Source organism: Furipterus horrens, unplaced genomic scaffold (genome assembly GCF_987537825.1).
Source record: "Furipterus horrens unplaced genomic scaffold, mFurHor1.1.pri manual_scaffold_4, whole genome shotgun sequence".
Taxonomy (NCBI): Eukaryota; Metazoa; Chordata; class Mammalia; order Chiroptera; family Furipteridae; genus Furipterus; species Furipterus horrens.
The window spans coordinates 199341328-199358568 of NW_028327174.1; the positions used below are offsets into that span (position 1 = coordinate 199341328).

Sequence of the window (17241 nt, forward strand, 5' to 3'; positions counted from 1 at the left end):
TTGCAGCCAGCAGGGCCCAGGGCGCCTCGTTCCGAAGTTCCGGGGCGGCTGTTACCAAGCATTGGTCAGTGACGCTGGCTCTGCTGTGGTCCCCGAATAGGAGGCAATTGTGACTTCTGAGGAGCTGGGCCAGGACCTGGAGCACGTGGAGGTTTTACAGAAGAAGTTTGAAGAGTTTCAAACAGATATGGCTGCCCATGAAGAACGAGTTAATGAAGTGAACCAGTTTGCTGCCAAACTCATTCAGGTAAATAGCAAAGTGCTTCTCCCCCCATCCTTATATTGTCCAGTGTTTCCAGAACATTTTGATGATCGGGTCCGTAATTTCTGAGGGAGCAAGTTCTGGGAAGCAGGTCTAAGTTCTGTTTAGGTTGGAGTGAGGCAGCCGTACCGGCCGGGGCTGGAAGGGCAGAGCGCATTGGAGCTCTTCCACCCGCGCTCACGCAGGGCTGGGAAAGCTCTACTGGGCTGCCGGGGCTTCTCAGACGACGGTGGGGTGGTGAATGCTTCTCGGGTTGGCAGGCCCCCACCGGTGCCTGGTTGCTCCTCCCCAGGTGCTCCTGGGAGCCTGGGAACCTTGTAACGAATGGGCTCCCCGCTGGGAGCTGTGGCACCTCAAGAGGGGAGTGACACGCCCTTCCCCGGTCCTGCGTGTGCGGTCCTGTGAGCTGCTCCCTTGTCCGCACCTTTCACTGCAGGGTCAGAGAGCCCCGAGGACCTCCAGTCGTAGGAGCTGGGCAGCTGCTGCTTTTAGGAAACGTTATCGGGGGGACAAATTTTAAACGTGTGGGTCTGTGTCAGGCCTGGTACTTGTGTCCCTTCTAATCAGCGGTGGCATGAAAGGAGGGCCAGCACTCCTCAGGAATACTCATCCTTCCAGGGACAGAGGTCCTGCCCGAGCCCCGGTCCACCCCGCTGTGGTGCTCAGAGGGGCGGTGAGGCCAACCAAGCCTGAGGTCTCGCACAGACCCCAGAGCCCCGAAATGCTTCACCTTCATACTTGACATGTCAGAGTTATTGAAACAACACAGTCTGGCTGGTGGGCAAGGGTAGTACTCTCAGACACGGCTCCAGTCTGAAGTCAGGAGCAAGCCCTGGAGCCATGGTTACGGGCAGGCGTGCTGAGCAGCATCGTGAAGGTTGGAAGGGCCACAGTTTGACCAGGTGGACAGAGACAGGGGCGTTGCTGAAGGTCCCCCGAAGTTGGAGCCACAGTGTTTATTAACTTACAGGCTCCGGTGCTGAGGCACGTAACCGCTCCATAGACTGAGCGTCCTGCTCCGAGGGAGGCACACGGCTGTCCCCGCTTTACATACGGGGAAATAGCAGCTCTTTTTGAATGAGCTTTACTTGCTCCACACAGCCAGTATTTCTTTAGAACGCTGAAGGTTTACTGAAGCAGACCCCTCAGGGAGCCCACCCCAGGAGGCCGGTTGGGGCTCAGGGGCGGTGGGCCAAGGCTCCTCCTCGTCTCTTCCTTGTTCAGGAGCAGCATCCAGAGGAGGAGCTGATCAAGACTAAGCAGGATGAAGTGAACGCATCCTGGCAGCGGCTGAAGGGACTGGCTCTTCAGCGACAGGGGAAGCTCTTCGGGGCGGCGGAGGTTCAGCGCTTTAACAGGTGCCGTGCCCGAGGGGGCTTTGGGGAGCGGGCCACTGCTAGGAGGGCTCGCGTGCACGACCTGTGCCCATGAGAGGTCGGAGGTAACTGGGTGTTGGCCCGGTGTGGCGTTCCCGCTCCTACTCAGTCATTGTGGCTTTTTCTGTAGGGATGTGGATGAGACCATCAGCTGGATTAAGGAGAAGGAGCAGTTAATGGCCTCTGATGACTTCGGCCGAGACCTGGCCAGTGTTCAGGCTCTGCTTCGGAAGCACGAGGGTTTGGAGAGAGATCTGGCCGCGTTAGAGGACAAGGTGGGTTCTGAAAGCAGCCAGTTGTATAAACGTGTCACCAAGGGCAGTGAGAGCAGTTCTGATGGAGGGTGTCTCTAGGTTAAAGCCCTGTGCGCCGAAGCCGACCGCCTGCAGCAGGCCCACCCGCTGAGCGCCACTCAGAGCCAAGTGAAGCGTGAGGAGCTGATCACGAACTGGGAGCAGATCCGCACTCTGGCGGCGGAGAGACACGCGCGGCTCAACGACTCGTACAGGTAGGAGGGCCCTCCCAGCGCTCAGCAACCCGGATCGTGGGGCTGTTTAGAGAAGAGAGGAAGGTGGGGTTGAGGGTCAGTTCTGTGGTCTGAGGGTTTCTGGATGCCCTGCAGCTTTCTCTAAGGAAATGCAGGTCACGTTTTCCTCCTTAATGTTGTGTTTGGAAACTGGCAGTTTTATCGAGTGTGTGTATGTACACCTGATAAACTTCGTAAATCTCTCCTGTTCTATATAACTGTTAGGACCAGTAGTCTAGCAGGTGAGGACCATGTGAAATGCCCTGTTAAAAGAGCAAATCAAGAGCTGGAAAAGGAAGGAATGCTGCTGACTTACCAACCAGGGGTTGAATTTGGGAATGACAAGGAAATTGAAAATGAGGGACAAGACTGAGGAATTAGGGTGATGGACAGAGCCCAAGTGTAGAGGATTGACCTTAGGCTTCTCCCGCTCTCCTTTGGATGGGAGAACCCATGTTTCCTAGGACTAGGATTTGTATGGCTCCTTAGGCTTTTGAGAACATAGACTTCAGAGCCTTGTTTTCCATCACGGAGCTCTGCTGGAGACGGCTGATGACTTCTCTTTGGGTTTCCCTAGGCTGCAGCGCTTCCTTGCTGACTTCCGTGACCTCACCAGCTGGGTGACTGAGATGAAAGCCCTCATCAATGCAGATGAACTTGCTAATGATGTGGCAGGGGCCGAAGCCCTTCTGGATAGGCATCAGGAGCACAAGGTAATTAATGTCTCAGGGTTTTTCAGAAGGAAAGGCATAGGCTTATAATGCATTGGTGTAGCACTTACGGTCAGAGTGGTTGAAATTTGGTTCACGGGTAGCTCCCCTGCCAGGTACCAAAATTCATAGTAAACGAATCTGTTTGGCACAAGGAAAACAAATAGACTGGTATGACAGAAGACAGAGATCTCAGGCCCTGTGAATGTGGCAACTACACCTGAAAAGCCAGTAGGAAAAGGACTTCTTACCAAGTGGTGCTTTCACGTTTGATGGCCTGGGCTGGTATCAGGGGACCTGGCCTTGTCTTTCAGCTCTTCCTCATTCTAGATGTGATCTTCTGATTTGTAATGATTGTTGAAATTCCACAACTTATTTTTCTTTTGCAAGATTGGGGCATAAATTGTCCCTTTTTTCCCCTGTAGGGTGAAATTGATGCTCATGAAGACAGTTTTAAGTCAGCAGATGAATCTGGACAGGCCCTGCTTGCCGCTGGTCATTATGCCTCCGATGAAGTGAGGGAGAAGGTAAGAGAGGCGGAAGGTTCTTTTACTAAAAGTCTCTGAAAGCTGTTACCCAGCCTTAAATGTCCAGACAGGCATTCACCATGGGGCGTGAGAAAACTCAGGCAGGGGTCCACCGGAAAGTTCAGGAGCAGCTTCCCCACGTAAAAAGATACATGTACAGCATTTCTGTACAGAGAAAGTCAATGTATTTGGGATGTAGGTGACATATTTCCTACTTCAAGGAGACTGCAGAAAGTTGAGTCCTGCGTTAGTAGTTGGAGCCAAGGGGAAACAAATTTTTATCACATTAATGGGTATATTTAATTTCAAAGTACCTTGGAGCATAAAGTTGCCTGAGGAGCATTAGATAAGTGTACTTTTTAAAATACTGTATTATATATAGACTAAGAGGAGATAGTTCAAAGACACATCTCGTTGTATCACTGACTTTGGAGCCTAAAAATTATGCCTAGGGTGTTCATGAAATACCTAAAATTTTATGGAGACCCCACTCAATTCATATTTCTCAAAGTCCCTGCCTCATTTATACTGCCTCACTTTTATTTACTTAATTTATTTTTAAGATTTTATTTATTTATTGTTAGAAGGGAAGGGAGAGAAAGAGAGGGAGAAAAATATCAATGTGTGGCTGCCTCTTGCATGCCCCCAACTGGGGACCTGGCTCGCAACCCAGGCATGTGCTCTGACTGGGAATCAAACCAACAGTTACCCTAGTTTGCAGGCTGGCGTTCAATCCACTGAACCACTTCAGCCGGGGCTATTTTTACTCTGAAAATTTCTGAGAGTTTGAGTTACTGATAACATACCCAAGGGAGTAAGATCTCAAATGCTCCCCCTGCCTCACTTTTAGATAGGTGCCCTTTTCCTTCTGCCTAGGAGTTTCCTTAGTATTTTCAGGTGAAATCCCTTGTGATAATGTGGCAATAACTAATTGTGGATTAATTAGAATGGGGCCATCCCTCTTTCATTGAGCGTAAACATGCAAGCTGCTCAGGATTTGCGTGAGTTCTCGTGACTTGGCTGGCATTCCCAGGTGGATATGATGTAGGCCTGCAGATGAGCGGGAGATTGGAACTTCCCAGGCAGCCTTCTGTGTGAGCGGCGGCGTCCGGACCGACTGGTCTCACCCGCCTCCCGTGCGCTCTCTCCTAGCTGGCCGTCCTCTCAGAGGAGCGCGCCGCCCTGCTGGAGCTGTGGGAGCTGCGCAGGCAGCAGTACGAGCAGTGCATGGACCTGCAGCTCTTCTACCGTGACACCGAGCAGGTGGACAACTGGATGAGCAAGCAGGAGGTAACTTGTGAGCAGAGGCGACCGGCCAGCTCCGTGAGCGGCAAGTCCCTGTGTTTCTTCTGTCTGCTGCTTTCGTGGTTTTCAGTGTTGGCCGCTGTTGTCATTACGGCACTGTGGATGGTTGCGTTTTTCCCCATCCCCTACACTCCTCCCGTGGATCGCTTAGTTCGTGTAGGAAATCATTACCATTTCAGTTCCGATGCAGGGAAGACGGGAGGGTGAGCCAGCCTCTGTCGCCTCAGGTCCTCTGGAAAGGCCCCAGTTTTTTAGATACGTGTGATGGTTCGAAATTGTTGTATGTTAAAAGGAAGATTTTTTTTTTTTCCCCGTAGAGTACACATAATCCTAAGGCCTAAATCCAATAGACGAATCAGAAGCTATTTGAAAAAAATGGCCGTAGAATGTGGGACCAGGATTTCATGCTGTCGTTAGATCAATCTGGAAGGGCTCTTGGCTCTCCAGAAGGGACCTCAGAAGCTTAACAGCCAAAGACTTGTTTTCCTTATTTTTGTATTTTGGCGAAAGTGGCCTTTGCTTTCCAGCCTTAGAGATGAAAGGAACGTGACTATCTTCTGAGCCCTGTGTTTGCTGTTGCCAGGCTTTCCTGCTGAACGAAGACTTGGGGGATTCCTTGGATAGCGTGGAAGCGCTCCTCAAGAAGCATGAGGACTTTGAGAAGTCCCTGAGTGCCCAGGAGGAAAAGATCACGGTAAGACCCTTTGGTGCTGTCAGAGCCGTCGGAGGCTCCTCAGAGTAAGCCCGGGGTCTCCTCTTTCTGGAAAGGTTCCCGAGCAGACGGGATGAGGCATCTGTGCAAAAGGCCCTTCTGTGCACGCTGGAAATCCCAGGGTGGGGATGATGCACCCTCGGGGAGCAGACAGCACAGCCTGATAGGATGAAAGCATTTTCCTGACATAAGCCTCCAAGTTGAGGTTTACGTTTTAAGGAAAGTAGTAAAGAATTAATATAAGGGAAAAAGTCTTTCCCATTAGCAGCAGACTTTAGAAGTGGGGACTGGAAGGCTTTTAGCCTGAGTCTGACGCTGGTCAGATCACACAGGTGACGTCTCCAGCCCTGCGTGGAGCCGGCCGCGTTATTCTGACTAATAACATCAAGCAGCCTTGCCTGTGGGAAGCTTCAGCGTGTTCTGTGGCTGTTCAGCTGTTTGTTCTGGAGGCCAAGCTCTGGGATAGTCCCCTCACCACTGACTAACTCTTCTTCCTTCCCAGGCACTAGATGAATTCGCAACCAAGCTAATTCAGAACAACCACTACGCCATGGACGACGTGGCTACTCGCCGAGATGCAGTGAGTTCTTGGTTCTTCCTGGGCTTTCCTGTCCCCCCATGATGTCCCTTCTGAGAGAGAGGTTGCAGTGTAGCCTCTTCCTGGATATCTCCGGGGCAGTGAGAACTGGAGCGTCACGTGATCCTTGTTTTCCAGCTCCTGAGCCGCCGCAATGCCCTTCACGAGAGAGCCATGTATCGCCGGGCCCAGCTGGCTGATTCCTTCCACCTGCAACAGTTTTTCCGTGATTCCGATGAGCTCAAGAGTTGGGTCAACGAGAAGATGAAAACTGCCACAGATGAAGCTTATAAAGTAATGTTCTGTTAGCATTGCCATGTAGGACTGGTAGTAAGCTAAACACAAGGCCACAAATAAATTACAGCTAAAGAAAAGTAGGGCATTCTAAACCCCATACCATTTAATGTAAACTGACCGTTTGACATATTCCCTCCTAAATATAAGTGTGATGCTAACATGAGGTAACAGGCTCAAGTTCAAGATGGAGCCCCCTTCTTTCTTTTATTGGCAGGACCCATCCAACCTACAAGGAAAAGTCCAGAAGCATCAGGCTTTTGAGGCTGAGCTCTCAGCAAACCAGAGCCGCATCGATGCCCTGGAGAAAGCAGGGCAGAAGCTGATCGACGTTAACCACTACGCCAAGGAGGAAGTGGCCGCTCGGATGAACGAGGTCATCAGTTTGTGGAAGAAACTGCTAGAGGCCACTGAGCTGAAAGGTGAGAGAAAATGGTTCATGGGGTTGCAGTTGGGTTGTTCGGGGAGGTAACTGTTCCTTCCTGGGTAGGCGCCTTTGGGACACACTCACCACCCAGGAAGGCGAGGGAATGGCCCTGGGCGTTGGGGCCGTTACTGCCTTGGGCCACAGTGCTTTCCAATTTGGTAAATGTGGTTGACCATGCAGGTTGGTGGGAGATCCCGAGGGAGAAGGGGATGATGGGCCAACCAACCGACCCTCTCTGAATTGGGCCTGATGGCTAAAAATCAGAGTTCAGCTGTGACCCAAGGGCTTTCATTAATTTTCAACCCTAATACTGCTCAAAGGGGTTCGAATGCTTTTTAAACAATTCCACGTTGGCACCTGGAAGGCAGAGCAGAGGTTGCGATTTGTTTTCTTCACCTTTGTGAGAAAAATGAGGCAGGAACTAGGGTCCTGCCGCATGGTTCTTCAGCGTGGTCTTCATTGACATAACGGGTGAGCAGCAGGAGGTTAACTTGCCAGTCGTCATTAAAGACGTGAAATAGTAACAGTAATGGGACAGATAATCCAAGAGTAAGCTCTTGCGCAGACTCCCAGCTGTAAACCTCCTTTTGACCGTTTGTGTATTGATGGAAGTAATGATAACACAAACCCCCCTGCCCCTCTGGCTAGGAATAAAGCTCCGCGAGGCCAACCAGCAGCAGCAGTTTAACCGCAACGTTGAGGATATTGAACTGTGGCTGTATGAGGTGGAAGGCCACTTGGCTTCCGATGATTACGGCAAAGACCTTACGAACGTCCAGAACCTGCAGAAGAAGCACGCCCTGCTGGAGGCTGACGTGGCCGCCCACCAGGTAGGGTGCAGACGGGCGCTGCTGGGCCGGGGAGCGCAGAACGGGTAGGAATGAAGGATGGCAAGTGGGGATGCAGGACCAGGCTGGCCGGGGAGGGGGGAGACGTGCTGATTTCTTACATAGTCCTATGTGCCGCGTGTGCTCCTGCTCCAGTTCCGTTGTCCCCTCAGAGCTTTCTGGGAGCCCAGCGTGAGGGAAACAGATGGTGGGGGTGGGGGAAGGAACCATGTTAATTTTCCTTTGTAGAGATCAAACTATACCTGAAGTAACAAAGTCAGCCTAGTAGTAAAGTTGCTTGGCTTGAGTCCAAGCTTTCAAGACTGCCCGTCTCTTTCCGTTCCCAGGATCGGATTGATGGCATCACCATTCAGGCCCGCCAGTTCCAGGATGCTGGCCATTTTGATGCTGAAAACATCAAGAAGAAGCAGGAAGCCCTCGTGGCTCGCTACGAGGCGCTCAAGGAACCCATGATCGCCCGGAAGCAGAAGCTGGCTGACTCCCTGCGTTTGCAGCAGCTCTTCCGTGATGTGGAGGATGAGGAGACGTGGATTCGCGAGAAGGAGCCCATCGCTGCATCCACCAACAGAGGTCAGTCTGCCCTGTCGCCTAGGAGTCAGGCTGGGAAAGGCTCTGTCCTTCCAGCCTAAAGGGGCACACGTCAGAACGGGCAAGGTCACATCTAGATTAAACTGCATTACGGTGGGCACCGCAAGTGACGGCACCGCTTGTTTCTTGATGGCTTAGATGACAGGGGTGATCTCTTCTGCTTTCAGGCAAAGATCTGATTGGAGTCCAGAATCTGCTAAAGAAACACCAAGCCCTCCAAGCAGAAATTGCTGGACACGAGCCCCGCATCAAAGCGGTGACCCAGAAGGGGAATGCCATGGTGGAGGAGGGTGAGCCGGCACCGGGGAGGCGGCTTTGCTTCCGCTCTGCATGTCTTCCCCCTGGTGGTTAAGTGCGTGAGTCAGGTTGGACTCTGGGGTTGAAGACCATCTCCATTCTCTTCCAGCTCTGTGACCTTGGTTTGACCTTGGCCTCCCTGAGCCCAGATGTCTTATCTGAAATAGGGATAACAACCCCTGGTGACATGGGAGTACTGTCATTTTTATTTCTTTATGATGACTTCATCGATGCCAGCAAGGGGCTATCTGATTCTTAGAGTCTAGAGAGAGCTCGTGGTTTGAGGAGGCAAAAGTGAGCAAACCTGTCAGAGGGTTGGAACCCACCCAACCTGCTCATAAAAGTTGGGAATAAGGGGCCTGGCTCGCCAGTGTGTAGTGATGAAATTGAGACTTCAGAAGACCTTTTTTGTCCTGCAGCATGTCAACATGCTTTCCTGTCCTCCCTCACCCCCTGCCCCTGCCTTCCTCCCAGGCCACTTTGCCGCGGAGGATGTGAAGGCCAAGCTCAATGAACTGAACCAGAAGTGGGAGTCGCTCAAATCCAAAGCCTCCCAGCGGCGGCAGGACCTGGAGGACTCGCTGCAGGCGCAGCAGTACTTCGCCGATGCCAATGAGGCTGAGTCCTGGATGCGGGAGAAGGAGCCCATCGTGGGCAGCACCGACTACGGGAAGGACGAGGACTCTGCCGAGGTGAGCGGGCTCGGGGAGCCTTGCGCGGCTGGGCAGCCGGCCCAGGGCTCGGGCTGGGGGGCCACTTGGGACAAGGACCAGGTGTGGAAGGTGCAGCGTTGTGAGGGTTTTTTAAGGTGTCTTCGAGTCTGTTTTACTTTTGATGATGGAAATTCCGTCATTCCAGAAGGAGAGAGAACACTGCCTATTACCTTGCGTGACCGTCCACATTTTGCTCTTCCTGTTTCCTCTTCTCTCCACTACATGCATACATGCGCTAACAAACACTGTTTTGCTGGTCCTCTGTGTTTTTGACTGAAATTTGCGTGTTACTCATAAACGTCGAGGTGCGATCCCTGAGCCTGCTTAACCTACTTTCTCGCCAATCATCACACACACCCCAGAATGAGTGAAACATTGACATGAACAATGTTTGATTCTCTCCAAAGATGGCAGAACTGAAAAGCTCTGGAAATGGTAGTGAAGGAAGAAGCGCCAAACGCGGCGGGGGCTGGGCACACTTTCAGGAGGGCCTGTCCATAGCTGGCTCTGACTTCCTGGTTGTTTATTCCTAAGATGGTGGTGGGTTCACTGATCAGCTGATACGGTCCTGTTCTTCCTTGTGCATTTCAAGTGTTAAGTATGTAAAGGCAGAGTGAAAAAATACTGTGTCACAGTTAATATTTCCTCCAAATTAAACGTCTTTTTAAAAGGAGAGCTCTGGCTGGTGTGGCTCAGTGGACTGAGTGCCGGCCTGCGAACCAAAGGGTCGCCTGTTCGATTCCCTGGGTTGTGGACCAGGTCCCTAGTTGGGAGCATGCGAGAGGCAACCACAACCAATTGATGTATCTCTTGCACGTTGATTTTTCTCTCCCTCTCTTTCTCCCTCCCTTCCCCTCTCTCTAAAAAGAAATAAAGTCTTTTTTAAAAGCAGGGGGGAGAAAAAGTGTAGCGCATGAAGGGACTCAACAGGATCCCAGAGGGGGACGGCCCGTTGCTGACGCAGCTGGGGCGGGGCGCAGGCCCCTCACGCCGGTTCACAGCTCGCTTTTGGTTCCAGGCTCTGCTGAAGAAGCACGAGGCTTTGATGTCTGACCTCAGCGCCTACGGCAGCAGCATTCAGGCCCTGCGAGAGCAAGCTCAGTCGTGCCGGGTGAGCGCGGCCTGACCCCCGTGGTTACGCGTTACTCGGGGAGGCGAGGCGGGGGCAGAGTTTGCCAGCCGGCGCCACGGTCGTGGGCAACATTCTTGTGACCTTACTGTTAAGTCTTAGGACACAAAGGTATCTCTCCCTCTTTCTACCTCCCTTTCCCTCTCTAAAACTAAATTTTTTTAAACGTAGGAAAAATAAAAAGTAAGTTTAAAAAAAGAGAAGAAAAATATATTAGCCAAAAGAAGGTTTATAGATGGCTTGAAACTTTTTTTAAGACACTAGAGAAAGTTCCTGAGTCAGATTTTATTAGTAGCTTTGGAGGGAACGTTGACAAGCGTGTATTTGGGGAAGTTGGTGCAGCTGTGGAAGTTGGACTCTGTCCTGTGCGTCCATGGTTTGTCATGAGCACCCTTAATTTAACCGTGCTTCTGTTTCGGATTTTTAGCAACAAGTGGCCCCCATGGACGATGAGACTGGGAAGGAGCTGGTCTTGGCGCTCTATGACTATCAGGAAAAGAGTCCTCGTGAGGTCACCATGAAGAAAGGAGATATTCTCACCTTGCTCAACAGCACCAACAAGGCAAGGCATAGGCAGTGCGTGTGCGTGTGTGCGCGCGTGTGTGTGCGTGTGTGTGTCCATCAGCACCACCGGTTCTGCTCAGGTTGGGCGTATTTGGGTCCTTCTGTCTTTTTAAAATGAAACGGGTTTAGAATTTGAAGAGATGCTAGAGTTTCCGGGTTGGTCTTCTGCTTAACATAAGTATATCCTGCCTATATTGTGTATGATCAAGGGGTAGTCAGCCTGTCTCTGTGAGTAACTGCAGGGGGCATAGTGACCCGCATGCTCGGTGACAGCTGTTTCTCCCACACTTCGGGAGGATTCTCTCTTATGAGCCGAAGTCTGCTGGTGTGTAACTGCAGGCCTGTCCCTTGTACCTGCTGTTTCTTCATCTTGCCTGTACGGCCACAGCAGGTGGTGGAAGCAGCTCTGACGTCCCCCACAGGCTCCATCTTCTCAAAGTTCAATGCCACCTGGTTTCTTAGCCTTGCTTCCTTGACATTCTGTTTGACAGCGACTTTGAAGTGAGGTACATGACACTCCACATGTTATCTGACTGATCCAAAGGGATATAGCCCCCACCTTGGTTAAGGGGGACAGATGTGCTCAGGCGCTGCTGAGAATGTCCTTATTCCTACACTCCCGGTCCACCCTAGTCGTGAGAGTTAGAGAAAACCTGGGATTCGTATCTTTTGGTTGATGTGAATTTAAACCTAAACCAACCCTCTGGTTTCCTCAGCAGCAGCGTTTTCCAATAGAACTTTCTCTGTGTGCTGGCCCTCCGGCAGCCACTAGCCACGTGCGATTCAGTGCTTCAAGTGTGACAAGTGCAACTGAAGTTTTTCATTTAATTTACTGAAATTGTCCTAGCCATATGTGCTTGTGGCTGCAGCATAGAACGTAAGTTCCGGGGCCTAAGCAGAAAGAAAGGTGTCCTTCATGCTGGTGTCTGTCACTGCTGCTTCACTCACAACCTTCTCCATGCTTAGGTCACAAGGGGACCAAAATTTCAGTCCTTGTGCTAAGTGACTGACACTCACGAGACCCTCCTGACATGATCAGAGCTCTCCTGTGAGTGCGTGTGAGCGTGCGTGCAGACACACGGGCCTCCTTGCTTTCTCCTTTCTCAGGCAAGGGCTCAGCATGCCGTCTCTGCCTCTGTTTCCGCAGGACTGGTGGAAAGTGGAAGTGAATGACCGCCAGGGTTTTGTGCCCGCTGCCTACGTGAAGAAGTTGGACCCTGCGCAGTCAGCGTCCCGGGAGAATCTCCTCGAGGAGCAAGGCAGCATAGCACTGCGGCAGGAGCAGATTGACAATCAGTAAGGGCCACACACTCGGTCACAAAGGCCCCGGTGTTGCTCGGGGCTTAATCGGTACCACCCACGGGCTGAGGTTTAGACCGCGTCCTGCGGAGTCCGGGGCGAGTGTTCTGGTGCCCATCGCACGCAGGGACGTGTGCCTCCTGCTTTCCCACGTCCCTCTGAACCCACAGTGCCCTTCGAACCGCACTCCCCTAACCGGTCGCTTTATTTTCCTTTGTTCTGTTTCCTCCCTGCATGGTTTCTTTTTCCTAAACAGCATTTTTCTGAGCATTACCATCGGGTGCAGGAGCTGCTATCTGAAATTGCGTTTTCAGACGTTCTGTAGCTCGGCCTCTTTTCAAAGCCTGTTCGAGAGCTGCTCTCTGTGCCGTAGCTGCGTTCTGAGAATGGAGTCTACGTAGCATTGGCTCTGCCCTCTTTCCCAGAGCCAGCCCCAGGGCGACCTGTGTCCCTCCTTCAGGGCGTGTCTGACTCTGCTAGCTAGTAAAGTCAACAGCTTCCCACGCTGGGAGAGATCCAGAGAACATGTTTGCACTAGAGTTTAGGATAACAGAACTTTTCTGACCCTGATGTTCCCAAAAGGCTCAGTTATTTGTACACGTAGACTCTCGGATATTTTTAAGACAAGAGTGAGAGGTTTTGGCCTGGATCATAAATAATGAGAACAAAAAAGCGGACCAAAAATGACTAAAGCTGTGTTTTTGGCTCTCAGTAATGTCGTTTCGGTCCCTGGCCCTGCCCTATGAAGTCCCCAGGATGTCAGCACAGGAAAAATGGCTGCCTTAGGCATGGCAGACTTGCCAGGAAAACAAAGGCGCACTGACCCCTTTGGTTGCATTTTCCTGCTCTTCCTTTACGTGATTTTACTCATGGCCTGGCCTGCTTCCACGAGCCTTTGAATGACTCCCTAATTCTCCCCCCATGGTGCACCCACCATCCTTGCACCCGTTGGAGCTGCCACGTCTAACCCCTGTGGGTGAGCCCCACTAACCTGTGCATGCTTTTGCTGTGCCCCTCTGTGCAGGACACGCATAACTAAGGAGGCCGGCAGTGTATCCCTGCGTATGAAACAGGTGGAAGAACTGTGAGTAGGCGCAGCCTTGCTGAGCGCCATGTCCATGGCTCTGCCTGCCCATCTGCTGCCGCTTCTTGTGAGGGCACTTGTTCATCCAGAAAGACCAGGTGGAGGGTGGGACCGTGTCTGTGCCCCAGCTGCTGCTCGCACGGGTAGAGGTGTTGGTGAAGCTGTCAGTTGATGGCCGCTTAGCTCTGTGGTGGCTTCCATGTGCCGCTGTATGTTCAGAGTGTTGCTGGTTCTCCTCCTGTCAACTTGCATGGTGGCCCAGCGCACACCTGAAGGCCGGTTCTGCCCTGGGCCTGGTAGGGAGAAGGAAGTTAAGTACCTCCTACAGGGCTCTGGTTCTTAGTAATGCGTTGCCTTCTAAATTGCACTTCGGGAAGTTTAGATTTTGATGGTGAGTCTAATTTTTGTCATTTCATGTTTTCAAAGACATAGGAGTTCAGCCTTTTGTATATTGGTTCCCAAGAGCTAGAATATTCTTGGGTTCACCTTAAGAAATCTTCCAGCTAACGAGATGGTACAGCTACTCTGTACTCTACCTGGTTTTCCTTCTGAAGTTGTCGAAACTTTCTGAGAACTAAATACTGTATAGCATTTTAGAAACTTCCTACTGTGCCAGAGGTACTGACGTTCTGTATGAGAGCATTTAAAGCCCCACCTCACGGGGCTGCTCGCAGGGTCGATTGCAGGAAAGGAGAAAAACTTCATACATTCCACCCAGCAAGCTCATCTCATCTCCCAGCTGTAGTTGCATGAGCCCTGTGTGACTGCTGAGCGCTGGGTTGCCTCATCCGTGGTCGTGATGTTGTAGCTGCAGAATCAGCCCAGGGATGAGCGCGCCTGTATGTTCCGGCCACCCAGCGGTGCCACGACACGTGTGCTCATCCCAGAGGCTGTAGTGGGGTCCTCAGGCTCTTCATCTTCGTCTGTGTTCTGATAACTTTGTCACCAGGGCATCCTCATTCCAAACTCATAGCCTTGGACCCATGTCTTCGCGACGTCTGATGGTTTCCTCGATGTAGGAGCATGGCCTCTGTAGGAAGCTAACTGCCTTCCTTGCCCCTTCTTGTCACCCTCTTGAATGGCATCAGGTACCACTCTCTGCTGGAGCTGGGTGAGAAGCGGAAGGGCATGCTGGAGAAGAGCTGCAAGAAGTTCATGCTGTTCCGCGAGGCGAACGAGCTGCAGCAGTGGATCCACGAGAAGGAGGCGGCCCTGACCAGCGAGGAGGTCGGCGCAGACCTGGAGCAGGTCGAGGTGCTGCAGAAGAAGTTCGACGACTTCCAGAAGGTGCGGCAGGGCTCGCTGCTGAGCCAAAAATTGTTTAGACTCAGTGCTCTTGATTTTCACTGCAGGTTATTAGAAAGCCAATGACGTAAGTTATATTCCACCGTCTGTGTAGCTATTTTTAAATGCCTTTAACCCAGACTTTTCTTGGATTGGTTTAGGATTTTCCTAACCCTGAAATACAAAAACTAGTACAAGTCTTTTTTTCCATTGTGGCGAAATGCATGTAACATATACAGCTAACCATTTTAAAGTGTATGATTTAGAAGTTTTGGGTACGATACAGTCACAGTCTTGTACAACCATCATCTCTGTCGAGTTCCAAAGCATTTTGATCACTTCAAAAGGAAACGACACTCCATTTAAACAGTTATTTCCCGTCACTGCCCTGTTCCTGGCAGCCCACAGATGTGCTTTTGGTCTCTGGGTTTACATATTCTGGTCCTTCTACGTAAATGGAATCATATGTTACGGGACTGACTGCTTTCACGGAGCATGATGTTTCCGGGCTCGTCCTTATAAGCAGGTGTCGATACTCCACCACTTCTTACGGCCAAGTAATACTCCATTGTAGCCACGGTCCACGCTTCGTTTATTCATTCCTCAGTTGAAAAGAGTTCTTACAACCCATCAAAAAGGTTGGGGGACTTTTTCTAACATTAAAATTTCATCATTTTTAAAACATTGTATCATCTCCCCCAAAGAAACTTTTTTAAAAATCTCCATCCAATCAGAATAATGGTTCATTAGCTACAGTTTATTAGGAAAGTCTGAGACAGTTGGCAATACCCAGCTTTTTTCTTACTTCCAGGCTAGTGACAGGGTTTCCTGACTCATGTCACTTTTGAGAAAAACCGATTTGTTAGGATTCCTGTTGAACAGAAATTCATAGATGCAAACTGTAGTTTATGAATCTCTGTTGCCCTCCTTTGAATTGTTCTTGTGGGCCTTGATTATTGTGACTCTTGTGTTCTAGGATCTGAAGGCCAATGAGTCCCGGCTGAAGGACATTAACAAGGTGGCTGAAGACCTGGAGTCTGAAGGGCTGATGGCCGAGGAGGTGCAGGCTGTGCAGCAGCAGGTGCGTGTGGGGGTCCTGCCGCGGGGGAGGCTCTGGTCAGAAAGAAGCAACTTGATTCCTCACCACGTTTTCATAGCCCAGCAGGCTGTGTCTCCTTCAGAGTTGTGGCCAGAGTGTAGGTCAGGTCCTCTGTGTGACGAACCTTTTCATTTAATGTCTGTGGCCGATAGCCCCTACCTTCCCTCCTCAGCGGAAACGGCCTGTCTTCTCCCTTTATCACTGACTGTTGGGGAAGTTGTTTGGTGTTCACAGAACCCTTAACTAATAGTAAACTCCTGCACTCCTTCAATGGAGGGCTTCATGTGTAATCACTTGGTCTCTCGAGGAAACTGCAAGTTCTTCTGTCTTTCTGTAACTCTGGGTTTGACAGGAGTATTGCTGAGCGGGGTGTGTTTCCTCTAATAACCCTGCTTTCCCTTCTCCTTGTAGGAGGTGCACGGCATGATGCCCAGGGTAAGTCCCAGGTGCTCCGCGCGGAACTCGACCATGAGAAGGAGTAGGCCTTAGGAAGAATAGAAAGTCTAAACCCTCTTAAGGATTTCTGTTTCTGAACCTCAAAGATGTCTTTCGTATGTAAGAATCTGGTAAAGAAATAGCAGATGTTGGTTTTCATGTGCCATTCTGCAAAAGACCAAAAGTATTTATTTCTTCAGTTTTCTAAAACCGTTTTAAAAGTAATATTAGATTTATTACCCCTTTTCAAAAAAATTTCTATAAACGTTGATCATTTTCATATTAAATTTTTTTATTTCTTCTGCATAAAAAATTAGAAATTTTCTTTTCTGCTCGTTAGCAGTTTACCACCAGCCGGTGATAGGCTCTAAATCAGAGAAAGTGTTTGGGCTCAGAGGAGAGGCCGGGTGGGCTTTGTGTCAGTTGGGTGGCTGCCTAAACTCTTCCTCCTCCTCTGCACAGGATGATACCGATTCCAAGACGGCCTCCCCGTGGAAGGTAAGAACCTTACAAATAATGGTTTCCGAAGCTTTTGTGGGAACAAAAGTATTTTGTTTCTTTTTCTGGTGTGCCCGTTTCTGAGTATTCAAGCTTGTTTTGAGCCTTTGGTCATTTCTGGGCTGTTGGGCTGGTTTCTTTTCGTCCCGGCGTTATATCCTTCTACCTCTCGAAATGTGATGCTTCATAGACAGATGGAAAGTGTTCCCGTGCAAACGGCTGGGGACGCGTTCAGTCAGATTGCATTTATTACCCACGTCGCTGCCAGAATGCACTTTGCAGAGGTGGCAACGCGCAGTGAGGCGTGGTCCCACCAGCAGGATCACTGCCCAGAAGGACAGGGTGTAGAGGAGAGGAAGCGCTCACTGCCCGTCCGCCTGACCCTTCTGTGCCCCGAGAGGCTGCACAGAAGCTGATCCCAAGCGGAGGAGGTGTTTACCAACTACAGTGGACAGTCGCCCAAACAAATCCAGGGTGGCGCCTGGCCAGCGGTCCAGGGCAGGAGCTTTGCGATGTGAGGCGTTTATAGCTGTGATTGTGGAGCTAGTTTCCTGAGTCCTAACTGCTCAGCGTCTTTCCTGCTGACCTGGCTCTTACATCACTTGCGTTACAGGCAGGCGAGTTAGATAGAGCAGGTCTCTGCTTTATCAACGTGCATCTCCCTGTGATGTGACGGAGGCGGGAAAA

General features: G+C 50.9%; 1 protein-coding gene across 2 annotated transcripts in view; it reads left to right on the forward strand.

Moving 5' to 3' along the window:
• The window catches only part of SPTAN1 (spectrin alpha, non-erythrocytic 1), a 52413-nt gene that overhangs the window by 11663 nt on the left and 23509 nt on the right, over positions 1–17241 (forward strand). For both annotated transcript variants that reach the window (XM_090274836.1, XM_090274837.1), the window contains exons 5-27: positions 101–247; positions 1487–1620; positions 1769–1913; positions 1992–2146; positions 2742–2877; positions 3300–3401; positions 4554–4691; positions 5290–5400; positions 5921–5998; positions 6134–6289; positions 6507–6711; positions 7365–7546; positions 7891–8134; positions 8320–8442; positions 8924–9141; positions 10181–10273; positions 10719–10853; positions 12003–12151; positions 13179–13238; positions 14327–14525; positions 15499–15603; positions 16033–16056; positions 16519–16554. In XM_090274836.1, the coding sequence (XP_090130962.1) occupies positions 101–247; positions 1487–1620; positions 1769–1913; positions 1992–2146; positions 2742–2877; positions 3300–3401; positions 4554–4691; positions 5290–5400; positions 5921–5998; positions 6134–6289; positions 6507–6711; positions 7365–7546; positions 7891–8134; positions 8320–8442; positions 8924–9141; positions 10181–10273; positions 10719–10853; positions 12003–12151; positions 13179–13238; positions 14327–14525; positions 15499–15603; positions 16033–16056; positions 16519–16554 (3075 nt within the window). The remainder of the gene's footprint in view (positions 1–100; positions 248–1486; positions 1621–1768; positions 1914–1991; positions 2147–2741; positions 2878–3299; positions 3402–4553; positions 4692–5289; positions 5401–5920; positions 5999–6133; positions 6290–6506; positions 6712–7364; positions 7547–7890; positions 8135–8319; positions 8443–8923; positions 9142–10180; positions 10274–10718; positions 10854–12002; positions 12152–13178; positions 13239–14326; positions 14526–15498; positions 15604–16032; positions 16057–16518; positions 16555–17241) is intronic.